The sequence below is a fragment of the Aotus nancymaae genome, unplaced genomic scaffold (genome assembly GCF_030222135.1).
Source record: "Aotus nancymaae isolate 86718 unplaced genomic scaffold, 86718_ANA_hifiasm-v0.15.2.pri h1tg000007l, whole genome shotgun sequence".
Taxonomy (NCBI): domain Eukaryota; kingdom Metazoa; phylum Chordata; class Mammalia; order Primates; family Aotidae; genus Aotus; species Aotus nancymaae.
Window position 1 is genome coordinate 6,001,418 of NW_026988418.1, and position 18,436 is coordinate 6,019,853.

An 18,436-nucleotide genomic window follows, 5' to 3' on the forward strand; every position below is an offset into this window, starting at 1 on the left:
AGGCTGGTTATTCTAGTTAGCAATTTGTCTAACTTTTTTTCAAGGTTTTTATCTTCCTTGCATTGACTTAGGACATGCTTCTTTAGCTCGGAGGAGTTTGTTATTACCCACCTTCTGAAGCCTACTTCTGTCAGGTTGTCACACTCATTCTCCATCCAGTTTTGTTCCCTTGCTGGCGAGGTGTTGTAATCCTTTGGAGGAGAAGAGGTGTTCAGGTTTTGGGAATTTTCAGCCTTTTCGTGCTGGTTTCTCCCCATCTTTGTGGATTTATCTATATTTGGTCTTTGAAGTTGGTGACCTTCAGATGGGGTCTTTGAGTGGACATCCTTTTTATTGATATAGATACTATTCCTTTCTGTCTGTTAGTTTTCCTTCTAACAGTCAGGCCTCTCTGCTGCAGGTCTGCTGGAGTTTGCTGGAGGTTCACTCCAGACCCTTTTTGCCTAGGTATCATTGGCGGAGGCTGCAGAACAGCAGAGATTGCTGCCTATTTCTTATTCTGGAAGCTTTGTCCCAGAGGGGTACCCACCAGATGCCAGCCAGGACTCTCCTGTATGAGATGTCTGTTGGCCCCTACTGGGAAGTGTCTCCCAGTCAGGATACACAGGGATCAGGGACCCACTTGAGGAGGCAGTCTGTCCCTTATCAGAGCTTGAATGCTGTCCGTACAGATCCATTGCTCTCTTCAGAGCTGCCAGACAGGGATGTTTAAATCTGCTGAAGCTGTGCTTACAACCACCCTTTCCCTCAGGTGCTCTGTCCAAGGGAGGTGGGGTTTTATCTGTAAGTCCCTGACTGGGGCTGCTGTGTTTTTTTTCAGAGATGCCCTGCTCAGGGAGAAGGCAATCTAGAGAGGCAGTCTGGCTGCAGAGGCCTTGCTGAGCTTCATGGGCTCCACCCAGTTTGAACTTCCCAGTGGCTTTGTTTACACTGTGAGGGTTAAACTCAAGCCTCAGCAATGGTGGATGCCCCTCCCCCCACCAAGTTTGAGCCTCCCAGGTGGAGCTCAGACTGTTGTGCTGGCTGAGAGAATTTCAAGCCAGTGGATCTTAGCTTGCTCAGCTCCATGGTGGTGGGACCTGCTGAGCCAGACCACTTGGCTCCCTGGCTTCAGCCCCCTTTCCAGGGGAGTAAACAGTTCTGTCTCACAGGTGTTCCAGGCACCACTGGGGTATTAAAAAAAAAACAAAAACAAAAACAAAAACTCCCACAGGTAGCTTGGTGTCTGCTCAAATGGCTGCCCAGTTTTGTGTTGGAATTCCAGGGCCCTGGTGGTGTAGGCACCGGAAGGAATCTCCTGGTCTGTGGAAGGTTTCCTGTTCTCCTGAAGACCATGGGAAAAGTGCAGTATCTGGGCCAGAGGGCATGATAGTCCCTAATGGCTTCCCTCAGCTAGGAGAGGGAGTTCCCCAACCCATTGTGCTTCCTGGGTGAGGCAACGCCCCATCCTTCTTCAGCTCGCCCTTCTCAGGCTGCACCCACTGTCCAGCCAGTCCCAGTGAGATGAACCAGGTACCTCAGTTGGAAATGCAGAAATCACCTGCCTTCTGCACCAGTCTTGCTGGGAGCTGCAGACTGGAGCTGTTCCTGTTTGGCCATCATGTCCTCCCTAAAAGATGCTCCCTCTGCCAGAGCGCTTGAGGTGGTACATAAGTCTTGCCCTGCCCTCAGACTAGGAAACAAGCAAAAATCACACACACACACACACACACACACACACACACACAGAGAGAGAGACAGACAGATTTTACGTATATATTATATATACATTATGTATGTATATATTTAATCTTCTGTTGGTTCTGTTTCTCCAAAGAACCCTGTCAAATACAGATGGAAACTAATATGTGAGTCTCTCTCTACAGTGTTGTAATGACTCTCCAGGGGTTTGACATAACTTTGTTTTTTTTCTTTTGAGACTGAGTCTCACTGTCGCCCAGGCTGGAGTGCAGTGGCATGATCTCGGCTCATTGCAACCTTCACCTTCCAGGTTCAAGTGATTCTCCTATCTCAGCCTCCTGAGTAGCTGGGATTATAGGCACCTGCCACCACGCCTGGCTAATTTTTTGTATTTTTAGTAGAGACATGGTTTCACTGTGTTAGCCAGGATGGTCTCAATTCCCTGACCTTGTGATCCGCCCACCTCGGCCTCCCAAATTGCTGGGATTACAGGTGTGAGCCACTGTGCCTGGCCAACATAACTTATTTTAACAGAAATTCTGAGAGGGCAGGTATTGTTTACCCTGATTTACAGATGAGAAAACCAAGATCACAGATTTGTGAATGTAAAAATCAAGATTTCAAATCTCAACCTGACTATAAGCCCTATGTTTTAGCTGGGCACAATGGCTCATGCCTGTAATCCTAGCACTTTGGGAGGCCAAGGTGGGAGGATTGCTTGAGCCTAGGAGTTTGAGACCAACCTGGGCAACATGGCAAGACCCTGTCTCTTAAAAAACAAACAAACAAACAAAAAGACCTATGTTTTTGCCATCGTGGTTTTCAAACTGTGTTCCATGGATCTTTGATGTTCCATAGATAGAAAGCTCTGGGTCTTCTACCTCCACATCAGTCAGAGAAATCTCCACTGCAGGGAACTCTGTAAAGGGTTTTTCCATAAGAATTATTCTGAAAATAAAGGGGAGAGTGGATTCCTGTGGCTCAAAAAGGAAAAATAATTTAGGAAATCATTCTCTTATATCAAGCACTCTTCTCAAGATGTGACTGTGTTCTTTACCCATTTTTCTATGGAGACAGACTTATCACTAAATAGACCGTCTTAATGCTGTTAGTATGCATGTTCTCAGAGAACATGCTTAAAATAGAAGAAATGCTAGGTATCTGGTAGGAAAAATAATAGCCACAATATATTGAGCATCTATCAAGTGTTATGATCTGTTCTAGGTGTCTGAGAAACATAATCTCATTTAATCCCAATAACAGCCCTCCCCAAAGTAAGTAGGAGTATTCCCATTTCATATTTGTGAGAACTTAAGGGAACTTGACCGCAGTAATAGTTGCAGCCAGGAGCTGATCCAGGTTTATTTGCCCCCAGAGCTCATTTTCTACACCATAACAACTCTTGTGGTGACTTACAGAGGAGATTCATATAGGGGACTTATCATAACTCACGGGGGCTACAGCATACCCAGTGATGAGCACATAAACCGCCTCCACTTACAGGTGATGACCAGGCAGTATTTTATTTTCTACAGTGCCTGCATTCATCATTTCATTTGATTGTGCCTGTGAGAGGGCACAGCACAATACAAGCACATAGTGGGATGACAATAAAATTTTTGAGGAGGCACAGTTTAGTTCAGAGCAGTAGGTGATCCCTACCTTTCAGAGAGTAGAACATTGAAAGTGGAAAATTCTGAGCTGTTACACCATCTCCAGAGTCGTTGGTGGCTACCCATCCTAAGTCATTAGTCCTCTTTGTTTACTGCTGTCTGGCAGGTCAGGTAGGTTCCCTCAGCTACCCAGAGATCTCTGTATCCCATTGCTCATCTCTCACGTTATTTGCTGTTCCTTTCTTGTGTTTTTCTGGTTTAAACTTTGGTTACTGGGCTCATTAAGTACATAAATTGCCTAAAGGCGTAACTATATTCAATGTGCCACAAATTATGGTAAATTTTAAATATATATTCTTTGGGAAAGCTATCTTTTAAAAATTATAGCATCAAAATGCATGACATTCTTACTCTAGGAAAGGACGAAGAAAATGAAGGGGGTTTCATATTTAAGAGTTGAGGTGTTTCTTCTACTTTGTATTGAAGCATCTCAGGTGGCATAAGGGTGGGGATAAAGGAATGTTTGCCTTGAGTGTTGAATGCATCAGCATGTCATGTGTGAATTTGAAAAAATATTCACCAGTACAGATGGTGGCTGATGGGAGAAGGTACTCTGGGAAAAAATACATATTATTCTCCATATCATTGTATGGTGCTACTAAGCTGACATGATTCTTGATTACATCTTTTGTTCATACCACTGGACAGGAGGAATTCTAAAAGTTACACTAAAATTTTAGTATCCATTTTTCTAGTAGCATTCCCCATTCTTTCCAACTCATCAACTTGGGATTGTTATTTTTGTTTTATTAACATTAAACATAAGAAAGGTAAATTAATAGTTTGATTAATTCAGAACGATCAGGACTCTGTCATGTGTTTTTCTAATACTTGTTCCCTTTGACTCAGCTACCAAACAACAGCAAAGGCTCAAATCCATAATAAAGCAAATCTCTAAAGGATCCAAGACCAGACAGGAGGTGGAACTTGTTACTAGGAAGTGATTTCAGGGCTGTTATCTCAGAGGAAGATGCTTAAGATATGTAGTTTTTTTTTTTTTTTTCAGTATTTTTTAGATTGATGTTTTGTATGTGGTGATTTATTTGGATTAAGGCTTCCATTTTAGAGCCTGGATTATCAGTAACATAGGAAGATAGAAGAGAAACCAGTACAAAAGATCAAGGGACAAAGTACAAGATGTGAATGAGGTAAGAAAAAATGGATAATTTTTAGTTATGTTTTCTAATACAGGTAAGACAGACACCAGGAGGATGCTCAAGAATGACTGAAAATAGGAAAAAGGAGAAGGCATACATCCAGAAATATACATCCTATGATTGTGACCAATGGTTACAGAAAACCTTGCCAGGAGTAGTCAATCAGTAAGGAGCCCATTACAAATTTATTTAGGATAAACTAGTGTGTTGAAATTATAAGGATGATTTAAAGGTATTGCCTTACCAATGAATGAATGTGAAAATTTGGAACAATCCAATTATAAACTGTCACTTACGGAGCATTTTCTATGAGCAAGGAGCCCACATATATCCCGGCATCATTATCCTTATTTTTAATATGAGGAACTAAGGCTAAGAAAAGTGAGGTAACTAGCACAGGATCCCACTGTTGGAAACCAGTAGAACAGGGCTGGGAGGGCTGTTTCTGCATACCACTCTGCATTTCCCAAGTTACAGAGTATAGATGTGCCAATTTCAGCTGCTTCCTGACTGGCCAAACCAAATGTGCAATTAGTTCATTTGACAGGTGTGCTTTTATGATGAAGAGGGGTCAGCTGGGCACAGATGCCTGTAATCCGAGCACTTTGGGAGGCCGAGGTGGGTGGATCACTTGAGCCCAGGAGTTTTAGACCAGGGTTGGCAATACAGCAAAACCCCATTACCACATTATGTGTGTGTGTGTGTGTGTATATATATATATGCCTTGAAAGTTGAAAGTGAGTTATTACCATTCAGGAAGTTGTTTTCTTCTTGTAGTTCTAATTTAGGGATTTCATGTTATCATTTTTAAAATAAAGTATAACTGTGTGTGTATATATATACATGTATATATATATATATAATTTTTTTAAAATGTAAAAAATAAACAGTGGAGAGGAGTCCACTGCTTGATGAGAGTGTGATCCTCAAAGAAATTGGCTGTTTTCATTGTGTTCCTAAATCGCATTTTGATCTCAATTTTATCTCCTAATAGGTTTTTGTACATAAGAGAAAATTCTCTTTGGCAAAGCTGAATAGGGTAGATATTAAAAGTAAGGGATTTAAGTTAGACTTGAGTTAGAATCCCAGTGCTGACTGTGTGAACTTGGACAAATTATATAACACATCTGAGCCTCACATGTTTCCTCTGTAAAAATAATGTCATAATAGTTCCAATCTCATAGGGATCCTGGAAAAACAAAATGAAGTGATGCATATAACGTACTTACCATAGTGTCTGACGTGTGGTTAGTCCTCAATATAAAGTAGATGTTATCATTATTACTCCAATTTTTATTATTTTCAAATAATTTGGAAAGATTTCAATAATGCCTTATATTTGATAGGTGATTAAATTTTATAAAATACTTTCAAAATCACATTTATTCCTACTGTGATGGCTATAATGTAGGTAGAACAAGTATTATTACATTTTACCATTGTGTAAATTAAGGCTTGGAGAGAAAAACTTATCTTATGAGCTGTAAACTAGTTTTCCTAGGTTCATAAATCCCCTAGATGATTTTATTGTTGAGTTAGAAAGTTATTATCAGAATGTGTTGGAAACACTGCTATTATATATAAAATTAATTATGTAAAATGCTTTTTACAGATCTTGAAAATGAGCCAAGAAAAAACTGAAATATTTGAAAGTGAGTGGTCAAAAGAGAGAGAGAGCGAGAAGCAGTTGGCATTTGGTCTTGACACTGCAGAGAAGGCCTTGAAAGTTGAAAGTGAGGTATTACCATTCAGGAAGTTGTTTTCTTCTTGTTGTAGTTCTAATTTAGGGATTTCATGTTATCATTTTAAAATAAAGTATAACTGTATATCTCAGCTTGTGCTGCCATAACCAAATACCACAGACTAGGTGGCTCAAACAACAGAACTTTATTTTCTCACAGGAGGATGGGAAGTCCAAGATTAAGGTGCCAGCCAAGTCAGTTCCTGGTGAGGGTTCTCTTCCTGGCTTGCAGATGGCCACCTGCACATGACAAAGTGAGCAAGCTCTGGTGTCTCTTCCTCTTCCTATAAAGGCACTAACCCTATTGCATTAAGGCCCCACCCTTATATCCTCGTTTGACCTTTATCACTTCTTTATTTGACCTTTATCATTGTCCTTATCTATCTCCAAATACAGTCATATTGGGGATTAGGGCTTCAATAACATGAATAGGGAGGGAGAGCACAATCCAGTCTATAGCACTATAGAATATGTGTTTCTATAATAATAATGGGGTAGCTCTGTTGTTTCTCCAAGCTGAGTGCCAGCACTAATTAAAGTGTACTTTAATTAGCAGATGTTTGATTGTTATAGTGTTCATAGAGTCACGAACTTCTCTCTCATTTTAATCTCTTGTCCTGCCATCATGGAAAGATCTATCAGGAGACATAATCAGCCTATATTTTGAAGAGTGACCTGGATGTGAGTTCATGGAAGTCTAAATCAGTAATTTAGAGGACAGTGACACTCAATCAGTTTGTAGTTTGCAGTGTCCCTAATCTCATCCTAATGACCTACAGGAATTTTCAGTGAAATGAGATAGGAAATCGATATCATTTACCCTCTTCCTGTGGTTTTGGGAGGCCACTGCCTACCTTCTTGTCTTTTTGTCTAAGTCTTTCTAATCAGCGTTTACCTCCCACGTTGACCTCAAGGCTTTGGGAAAATACCAAGTAGCTCCTCTCCAAAGTAAATTTTATATAGCCTGTTCCCTTCATTGAGCACCACAGACTGACTCTCAACCCAAATTCTTTCACCAACCAATCAGTGAACATCCTCTGTCATCAATGTAAAAATCTGATAAAAATCTGCATTTAGCCAAAGTGTTTTCTCTCATGGATATATATACATACATATATATTGTATGTATGTGTGTGTGTGTATATATATATATGTATATATATATGTATGTGTGTATATATATATATATGTGTATATATATAGTATGTGTGTGTATATGTACATATAAATCAAGCTGGGCATGGTGGCTCACACCTGTAATCCCAGCACTTTGGGAGGCTGAGGCAAGGGCATCACTAGGAGTTTGAGACCAGCCTGAGCAACATAGTGGGACATTGTCTCCACACACAAAAAATTAAAATGTTAGCAAGGTGTGGTGTTGCATGCCTGTGATCCCAGCTACTCAGGAGGCAGAGGTGGGAGGATCGTTTGAGCCCAGGAGGTCAAGGCTGCAGTGAGCTGTGATTACATCACTTCACCCCAACCTGGGTGACAGAGTGAGACCCTGTCTCAAAACAGAAAAAAAAGAGAAAGAGAAAAAACATGAGAGGATTAAAGAAAACCCTGGTACAAACAGATGGAGAAACATTCCATGCTCATGGTTAGGAAGAATCAATACCATGAAAATGACCATACTGCCCAAAGTAATTTACAGATTCAACACTATCCCCATCAAGCTACCAATGACTTTCTTCACAGAACTGGAAAAAAACACCTTAAACTTCATATGGAAGCAAAAGAGAGCCCACATAGCCAAGTCAATTCTAAGCAAAAAGAACAAAGCTGGAGGCATCACGCTACCTCACTTCAAACTATATTACAAGGCTACAGTAATCAAAACAGCATGGTACTGGTACAAAAATAGAGATATAGACCAATGGAACAGAACAGAGGCCTCAGAGGCAACGCCACACATCTACAACCATCTGATCTTTGACAAACCTGACAAAAACAAGCAATACGGAAAGGATTCCCTGTTTAATAAATGGTGTTGGGGAAACTGGCTAGCCATGTGCAGAAAGCAGAAACTCGACCCCTTCCTGTCACCTTACACGAAAATTAACTCCAGATGGATTAAAGACTTAAACATAAGATCTAACACCATAAAAACTCTAGAAAAAAACCTAGGCAAAACCATTCAGGACATAGGCATAGGCAAGGACTTCATGACTAAAACACCAAAAGCATTGGCAACAAAAGCCAAAACAGACAAATGGGACCTAATTAAACTCCAGAGCTTCTGCACAGCAAAAGAAACAATCATTAGAGTGAATTGGCAACCAACAGAATGGGAAAAAATTTTTACAATCTACCCGTCTGACAAAGGGCTAATATCCAGAACTACAAAGAACTAAAACAGATTTACAAGAAAAAAAACAAACAAGCCCATTCAAAAGTGGGCGAAGGATATGAACAGACACTTTACAAAAGAAGACATATATGAGGCCAACAAACCTATGAAAAAATGCTCATTATCACTGGTCATTACAGAAATGCAAATCAAAACTACATTGAGATACCACCTCACACCAGTTAGAATGGTGATCATTAAAAAATCTAGAGACAACAGATGCTGGAGAGGATGTGGAGAAATAGGGACACTTTTATACTGTTGGTGGGAGTGTAAATTAGTTTAACCATTGTGGAAGACAGTTTGACGATTCATCAAGGACCTAGAAATAGAAATTCCATTTGACCCAGCAATCCCATTACTGGGTATATATCCAAAGGATTATAAATCGTTCTATTATAAGAACACATGCACACGAATGTTCATTGTGGCACTGTTTACAATAGCACAGACTTGGAACCAACCCAAATGCCCATTGATGATAGACTGGACAGGAAAAATGTGGCACATATACACCATGGAATACAATGCAGCCATAAAAAACGATGAGTTCGTGTCCTTTGTAGGGACATGGATGAACCTGGAAACCATCATTCTCAGCAAACTGACATAAGAACAGAAAATCAAACATCACATGTTCTCACTCATAGGCGGGTGTTGAACACTGAGAACACATGGACACAGGGAGGGGAGAATCACACACTGGGGTCTGTTGGGGTGAACCAGGGGAGGGACAGCAGGGGGTGGGGAGTTGGGGAGGGATAACATGGGGAGAAATGCCAGATATAGGTGATGGGGAGGAAGGCAGCAAACCACCTTGCCATGTGTGTACCAGTGCAACAATCTTGCATGTTCTTCACATGTACCCCAAAACCTAAAACATAAAAAAAAATATGTATATACATAAAAATTTTAAAATCAGACAAAGGCCAGTGCATAAAGAAGCTCATTTGATGCATCATTTGTAAAAAAAAAAAAAAAAAAAAAGAAAAAAAAAAGAAAAGAAAAAGAAAAAAAGAAAAACCTGGTTAATTAAGTCACTAAAAATAATTAAATAAGCATAATTTGTAGTTAGGAAAACAGAATTTAAGCTGTGCATCATTGCATCTTTATAGTCCGAGCTACTTGGGAGGCCGAGATAGGAGGGTAGCTTGAGCCCAGGCGTTGAGAACTGTAGTGCACTGTGATTACACCTGTGAATAGCTACTGCTTTCTAGTCTGGGTAACATAGCGAGACTCCATCTCTAAAAAAGAAATAAACCACAGAGTTTAAAGTCAGACAGATTTATGGATTTGGAATCTCAGCTTTATACTTCCTGGCTATGTGAATTTAGGCAGATCACTTAAGATCTCTGGGCCTTACTTTCAACAATTCTCTCAAAAGGTTGTCATAACATTAAAGGTAAACCACATTAGCACTTTGTTCTATAAATGGTACTTCTAAAATGATACATTTTAGAAACATAATATAAATATTGGCAGTCATTGCAAGCATTGCTAAAGAGTTTACCTCCATATAAGCCTTGCTTAAAATAGGAAGGACTCTAGAAACTAAATCTTTAAACCTGTGAATGATGGAAACTAAGAATGCTCAGTTTATTTGTTTGATTTATGTAAACTTTGTTTTAACTACTAAGAAAGGCATTGGTCTGCCAGAAGGATAGTTTGGAATATTTAAAACAAAAAATTTATCAGGACCATTTCAAGATTCATTCTTAAAGCATTATGTCTTTTATGGGGGAAATCGTCTTATTTTATTCTACTAAATGTCTTTATTTCTTAATCAGGAATTGCAAAAATCAAAGTCAGAGCTCATATGCCTTTATAATGAAGTTCACAATCTTCCAGGGGCATCAGAAAGCAGAGAACATTTTTTAATAGCATGGGACCTATTGCAAAAAGAGAATTCTGACTTAGAAACAAAGGTGAGACTGAATTAGCTATTTAAATGTTCAATATTTAACATAGCTTTTATGAGGATAGGATAAAAGGAAATTAATTTTAAGCAAGAGATGATTTGAGAATTGGAGTTTCTTTTATTATTACAGCATAAATTGCTATATATTACCATATACTGTGGATTATGAGTCAAGGTATATATCAGGATAAATATTCAGGCTTCAACTAATATTTGGCACTTAGGATTCATCTATGAATTTTTTACTTTAAATCAGCTTCCCACCAACTTAATTTTTGGAGCACACATTATAATGTAAAAGATTTATTTAACTGTCTTCAATTTAAAAATTTAGGATCAAAGCATTTCTCTATAATGTAAAAGATTTATTTAAATATCTTCAATTTAAAAATTTAGGATCAATGCATCATTCTCAGTTACACTGAAAACTGGGCTTAGAATTAGGAAAATGTTCAAATGTCCTGATCCAAGCTTGTCCCCTAAGTTTAAAAATGGCTTCCAGGAAGGATTGCTTGTGCCCAGGAGTTAGAGGCTGTAATGTGCTATGATTTGCCTGTGAATAGCAGCTGTACCTCAGCCTGGGCAGCATAGTGAGACTCCACCTCTTAAAAAAAAAAAAAAAAAGGTTGCCTGACCAGGTCAAAGAATTCCCATCTAGTCCAACACTAGATTGAAAGTTTGTCTGTATAATTTCTAGAGTCCCACCTATTAGGTTATCACTATTTCCTCCTGGCTGAAAATTCCCTTCCTCAATCACTATTTTGATCTAGACTAAAGATTAAGGAGTCTTGAACACAGCAGTGAAAATGTATTAGGCTATATTTTAACACCATATGTAAGGTGAATAACTAAATCAAAGCCTAATTTAACTAGATGTAGTTGTTACGCCAGAAAATCAGGAGCAGGTTGCTGAGGGATTGGGACATCGATCAGATAGCACGTGACGTGGGAGGAAAAGTCCAGAACATAAGATTTGCTGCCTGGGAGAGTAGATAGATATATAGGGCATAACATACAACTGAGACTTTTTTTGTGGGACCTTGTCACCAAGGTAAATTATCATCACGTTGTACAGTTAAAGGACCATACCTTTTAAGGTATCACTGAAAAAGTTAACAGATGAGCTGAAATGAGAATAATATAAAGTGAAGAGATCCAGATCTACTCTTCTGGTAATCTGGGTCTCCTTTTTTCTTAAACTTTTTATGTTGAAATAATATCAGACTCACAGAAAAAATTATGAAAGTACAAAGAATTCCCATATACTTTCACTCTTCCAAATGTTAACATGGTATCATGTTTACCTAATCATTGTTTCTCCATCTACACACACGCACACACACACATACACTTTTTTTGTAAACCCTTTGAGAGTAAGTTGGAGACATAATCTCCTTTACCCTTAAATATTTCCATGTGGGCTTACTAAAAACTATAACATCTCATATTATCACAGTACAAGTCTCAAAATCAGGAAATTGACATTGACACAATACTATAATCTATAGCTCGGATTCAGATTTTACCAATGATTCCCCTCTATAGCAAGATAATAACTTTTTTCCTAGTCTGAGATCTAACCCAGCATCATACATTGCATTTAATTGTCATGTCTCTATAGGTCCTTCAATCCAAAAAAAGTTCCTCAGTCTTTGTCTTTCATGACTTTGATATGTGTGTGTGTGTATATATATATAGTGGATCAATTTTGTGTTTTTATTCAATGTTTTATTACATAAAATTTAAACAAATGCAAAACAACAACAAAAAGAATTCAATAGATATGTCATGAAGCCTCAAGAACTACTAATCATGTGCCATTCCTGTTTCACCTATAGTTCTCTACTTCAGCCATTTCTGATCAACCCATTGTCCATCCTCCATTTTTTTTTTGTTTTGTTTTTTGTGAGGTCAAATGTACACACATTGAAAGACACAAATCCTAAAAATCTTTGACATGTAAATATTTGAAATATATATATATATAGATATATATATATATAGAGAGAGAGAGAGAGAGAAAGAGAGAGAGAGTTTTTCTCTGTCTCCAGGCTGGAGTACAGTGATGCAATCTCGGCTCACTGCAACCTCTGCCTCCCGGTTCAGGCAATTCTCTTGCCTCAGCCTCCTGAGTAGCTGGGACTACAGGCATGCCTCACCATGCCTGGCTGATTTTTTTGTGTGTGCTTTAGTAGAGATGGGGTTTCACCGTGTTGGCCAGGGTGGTCTTGATCTCCTGACCTTGTGATATGCCCACCTAGGCCTCTCAAAGTGCTGGGATTATAGGCATGAGCCACCATGCCTGGCCCACTTTGATATTTTTGAAGAGTACTGCCTTAGTCAGTTTGGGCTGCTATAACATACCATAGACTAGGTAGATTAAACAACAAATATGTGTTTCTCTCAGTTCTAGAGGCTGGGAAGTCAAAGATTAAGATGTTGGCATGTCTGGCATATCCAGTGTCTGGTAAGGGCATTCTTCCTGATTTGCAGACAGCTGTCTTCTCATTGTATCTTCACATGGCCAAGAGCAGAGAGAGAGAGAGACTGCAAGCTCTTTCCCATCTCTTCTCCTAGGGCACTACTACCATCATGAGGGCTGCACCCTTGTGAATTAATTATTTGCTAAAGTGTCCTCCTAATACCATCCCATTGAGGGTAAGGCTTTCAACATATGAGCTCAGTCAACACAGACATGCAGTGCATAGCAAGACCATTGATTTTGAAGAATGTCTCTTAATTTGGATTTGTCTGATGTTTCCTCACAATATAATTAAGGTTACCCATGTTTAGCAGGAATACTACAGAGATAATGTTGTATCCTTCTCAGTGTATTTTATCAGGAGACGTGACATTTTTTGTTCTATTTTGTTCCATTACAAAGTTAAATTAACTTTGATCATTTGGTTAAGGTACTGTCTGCTAGATTTCTCCACTATAAAGTTATTACTTTCCCCTTTGCAATTCATAAATATCTTGTGGGGAGATACTTTGAGACTACATGTGTTCTATTTCCCATCAAACTTTTACTCATTAAAAGTTTCAGTTTTGAATCTTTGATTTTTAGATTATATTCTAATTTTCTTCAGAATATAGAGTGCTTTAGATCTAAAGATGTCTTGCTAAAGAAGTTGTATTGTATGTACTTGCTGAAGCCCCCATTTTATAGGCTGTCATTTTGTTTGGATCACAACATCTAGACTCATACAGAATTTTAGAGCTGGAAGGAGTATGATCATGTAGGCCAAGTCCTTCAGTTTATACATAAGAACACCAAGGCTCAGGGATATTAAACTGCTGCCAAGTTACATAGTGATTCTCAGCCTATGCTGTTTTTACCCTACCCTAAGGCCTCAATCAGAAAGCAGAACCATCAGCTTAATTCTTATGCTACTTAACTATGGCTGATTATTAAATTGAGCTATATCACTAAGATACAATTTTGATAGGAAGAAATCTGTGGAACAGAGTTGGTCCTGTTCCCCAATATCCATGTCATGGAGGGTCTGATGGCTTTAACTTTCTTTGTTATAAAGAGTAAAGCTTCTACCCACTTAAGATATTCACTACTTTGTCATGTGAGAATTCAGAATACCTAGAAAATGCTCTGTGTTAGTGTCATCATCCTCTTCAGAAACTCTCAGCAGGTTTCAGTGTGCTATAACATGATATCTAAACTCCACTGTTTTATCTTTCTTTTTTTTTTTATGGCAAGAACTGCAATTATCTTTTTTTTTTTTTTTTTCTTGAGATGAGGTCTCTCTGTCGCCCAGGCTGGAATGCAGTGGCAAGATCGTAGCTCACCTCCCCCTCCTGGCCTCAAGGCCTCAAGTGATTGTCATGCCTCAGCCTCCCAAGGAGCTGAGACCACAGACACATGCCACCACACCTGGATAATTTAAAATTTTTCTTTTATAGAGACAGAGTCTCCCTATTTTGCCAGGCTACCTTTGTTTACTTCTTAAGAGACTAACATTTATTATCTGTAATGTTTACATTTTTACAATGACTATAAAGATTAGTGATTAAGTAGCATTTTGGAATCTTTTTTCCTGCTTACAAAAATAATGCAAGCTTATTAAGAAAATTGTTTTTTAGGTTCCTTTATAATCTGACCTCTCTTTTCAATCTTACCTTATTTCTTTTTTTTTTGAAACAGAGTCTTGCACTGTCCCCAGGGCTGGAGTGCAATGGTGCTATCTTGGATTACTGCTACCTCCACCTTCCAGGTTCAAGCAATTCTTCTGCCTCAGCTCCTGAGTAGCTGGGATTACAGGCGCCAGCCACCATGCCTAGCTAATTTTTTGTATTTTTAGTAGAGACAGGGTATCACTATGTTGGCCAGGCTGGTCTCAAACTTCTGACCTTGTGATCCACCTGCCTCAGCCTTCCAAAGTGTTGGGATTACAGGTGTGAGCCACTGCGCCTGGCTTTTTTTTTTTTTTTTTTTTTTTTTTTGAGACAGAGTTTCTGTTGCCCAGGCTAGGATGCAGTGGCACAATCTTGGCTCATTGCAATCTTTACCTCACAAGTTCAAGTGATTCTCATGCCTCGGCCATTTGAGTAGCTGGGGTTATAGGCATGTACCACCACACCTGTCTAATTTTTCTATTGTTAGTAGAGATGGGTTTCACCATGTTGGCCAAGCTGCTCTCACACTCCTGCAATCTTGCCTTATTTCTGCAGCTCCTTATTTTGTAGCCTCTATTTGAATGAGATCATCCTCTTAACTTTCCCCCAAATTACTCTATACTCAGTTCTACGTCAATGCCTTTGACCATATTGCTCCCCATACTTAAAATGTGCCATTTGTAGTCTCTTCTCTTATCCGTATCTTCCCAACTTGAAAGGACCAGTTCAAGACCAACCTTTTCCCCTAGAAAGGTTATAGTCCACATGAGATTATATGGATTTTATGAGATTATAATCCATTTTACACACTGTAGTTTCTCTTCAGAGAACTGAAAAGGCATAGAAAACCAAAGGGATCTCTTAAACTTAAATTGATCTTTATAATTAAGTCCATTGTGTTCTTAGACTCAAACATGTAGAAACTTTGCATTTGCAGAGAGGCTCAGGATATGAATCAGGCAGGCTATTGTTTACCTTAGCACAATACTTTGATGGGAATCTATTTTCCTTTCTTATTTTTTATTCTATTCTATTTGTTTGTTTATTTGAGTACAGACACGCGGTTTTGCTATGTTGCTTAGGCTGGTCTTAAACTCCTGGCCTCAAGCAATCCTCCCACCTCAACCTCCCAAAGTGCTAGGATTAAAGGGATGAGCCACTGCACCTAGCCTATCTTTCTTTCTTAGAATCATTCCCCACCCATCCTTTCTACTCCCGGAAGACGTTTTTCATTTTATATGAAGATATAGAGTAACCTTTCAGGAAAGGAAATCTTTAGAATGTGTTTGTCAAAACAAAACAAAAATACTGAACAGATAGATGATTTGCCAGATCACACAAGGCAGTGACTCTCAAAGCATCTACTTGCAGAATTACCTGGGAGGCTTATTTAAAGTACAGATTTCCATTCCCCCGCTCCCCAGACCACTGATAATAAATCTCAGGGTAGGGGCTATAAGACTGCATTTTCTTTAACAAATATTTTATTTTTTATTTTTACTTTTGAGATAGTCTTACTCTGTCATCTAGATTGGAGTGTAGTGGCCTAATCTTGGCTCACTGCAACCTTCACCTCCCAGGCTCAAGTCATCTTTCCATTTCAGCCTCCCGAGTAGCTGGCACTACAGGTGCACACCACCATGCATGGCTAATTTTTTTGTAGAGACAGGGTCTTTTAATGTTGTTCAGTCTGGTCTTGAACTCCTGAACTCAAGAAATCCACCTGCCTCGGCCTCCCAAAGGGCTGGCATTACAGGTGTGAGCCACTGCAGCTGGCCAAGACTACATTTTTAATAAATTCTTCAGGTGATGCTTTTATACCATAGTGGTTTCAGAACCACAATGGAAGAAAGTTCTTTTCTGTAAGATATATCTAATATTCTTTCTAATGTTTGCTGGCAGCAGGATATTATTGCTTTTTATTATATATTATTGCTTTTATGAATCAATGAAGTGCATTCAAAACTTGAAAACAAAAATGTGTGGTAATAGTGTAAAACTTGATAGATCCCATATTTGTGCTTGTTAAAAGATATAACCAAATGCTAAACAGCACTCTGAGAAGCCAACCCCAGACACCAAAAATACCTTTAAAAAAAAAAAAAAAAAAAAAAAAAGGAATTTATATTACCCTTATGCCTATGGTAAAAAAATCAATTAAGTTATATAACAACTGCAAAGTATTAAGTAGGAATAAGACTTTAATTAGGATGTAATTTTATATTATATAAGCCAATAGTTAAGCATTTAATGAAATCAGTATACTTTTTTCACAGCTGTAAATAAAAGTATGCAAAATAGAATATTTTTCTTTTCACTTAATTTTACAGGTCTTGAAGCTTTCACAAGAATTTGCACAATTAAACCATTTTACTCTAGGGGAAAAAACTACAACTGCTAATTTAATTAAAAGTGAAAATATCTGTAAAGATCCTGAGTCTAACGAGCCAATTTTGGAAGCAGAAATTCAAACCCCAAAGGAAGAGAGAGAGGAACTCTGGTAAATTGGGAAAATCCTATATCACATTAATTATTTGGAGGGCATATATTTTATTTGGCTTGATCATTATTAAGAATCTGACATTCAACTGGGTGTAGTGGCTTACATCTGTAATCCCAGCACTTTGGGAGACTGAGGTGGACAGATCACTTGAGCTCAGTCAGGAGTTTGAGATCAGCCTGGGAACCATAGCAAAACACCGTCTCGACAAAAAACAAAAATTAGGCATGGTGGCATGTGTCTGTAGTCCCAGCTACTCAGGAGGCTGAGGTGGGAGGATTGTTTGAACCTGGGAGGCAGAGATTGTAGTGAGCCAGTGTCACTGCACTGCAGCCTGGGCAACACAGTCAGACCTTGTCTCAAAATAATATAATAATTTGATATTCATTTCCAAATTATGTGAGTGGAAAAATTAGTTATAAAAGTTCTCCAAAAATTTTGTCTTTTGATATATTGTTACATTTTAAAACTTTTTTCCTGCTTTTAAAAAATTAATGTATGCAGCTGGGCACGGTGGCTCACGCCTGTAATCCCAGCATTTTGGGAAGCTGAGGCGGGCGGACCACCTGAGGGTGAGATTTCGAGACCAGCCTGACCAACATGGAGAAACTCCATCTCTACTAAAAATATGAAATTAGCCAGGCGTGTTGGCACAGGCCTGTAATCCCAGCTACTCAGAAGGCTGAGGCAGGAGAATCGCTTGAAGGCAGAGGTTGTGGCGAGCCAACATCACACCATTGCACTTCAGCCTGGACAACAAGAGTGAAACTCCATCTCAAAAAAAAAAAAAAAAGAAGAAGAAGAAGAAGAAGAATATATGCTTTTTTTAAGATTTAGAAAGCATGCAAAAGTATAAAGAGATTATAACAACCCTCAATTCTCACCAGGGAAAGATGTTATCTTAATTTTTCTTCCTTTTTTCTGTATACATACACATATATGTATATTTTTACATAATTAAGATTATACTCTCCAGAGTTTTTTTTTTTACTGTCTTTATGTAACATTGCATTTGATAATTTTTTAAGCAACTTTCTTTTATTTATCTGTCTGTCTATCTATCTCTCTTATTAATTTTGCCCTCTAACTCCTGTACTTCTACTTTTTTAACCAAAAGTACCTTTCACAGAAACATGAGGCTTTGGCAAGTGCACTACTCTGCTTGGGCACAAAAGCTAATAGTTGCAATCAAATTTTGTCTGGGAAAAAGTCTAGAATGAAATAACCAAAAGGAAACAATAGATGTCAATTTTGGCATATACCATACTAAAGGATACATTCATCAG

At 38.6% G+C, this 18,436-nt stretch overlaps 1 protein-coding gene across 11 annotated transcripts in view; it reads left to right on the forward strand.

Moving 5' to 3' along the window:
- The window catches only part of LOC105705093 (phosphopantothenate--cysteine ligase), a 195,370-nt gene that overhangs the window by 68,165 nt on the left and 108,769 nt on the right, over positions 1 to 18,436 (forward strand). For 5 of the 11 annotated variants that reach the window (XM_012434724.2, XM_064372246.1, XM_064372247.1 and 2 more), the window contains 3 exons: positions 6,123 to 6,248; positions 10,389 to 10,526; positions 16,981 to 17,150. The exons of 1 other annotated variant lie outside the window; for it this stretch is intronic. In XM_012434724.2, the coding sequence (XP_012290147.2) occupies positions 6,123 to 6,248; positions 10,389 to 10,526; positions 16,981 to 17,150 (434 nt within the window). Of the gene's footprint in view, positions 1 to 4,376; positions 4,502 to 6,122; positions 6,249 to 10,388; positions 10,527 to 16,980; positions 17,151 to 18,436 lie in introns of those variants that run through there. 5 more of the 11 variants (XM_012434726.2, XM_064372244.1, XM_064372245.1 and 2 more) reach the window with 5 other exon arrangements.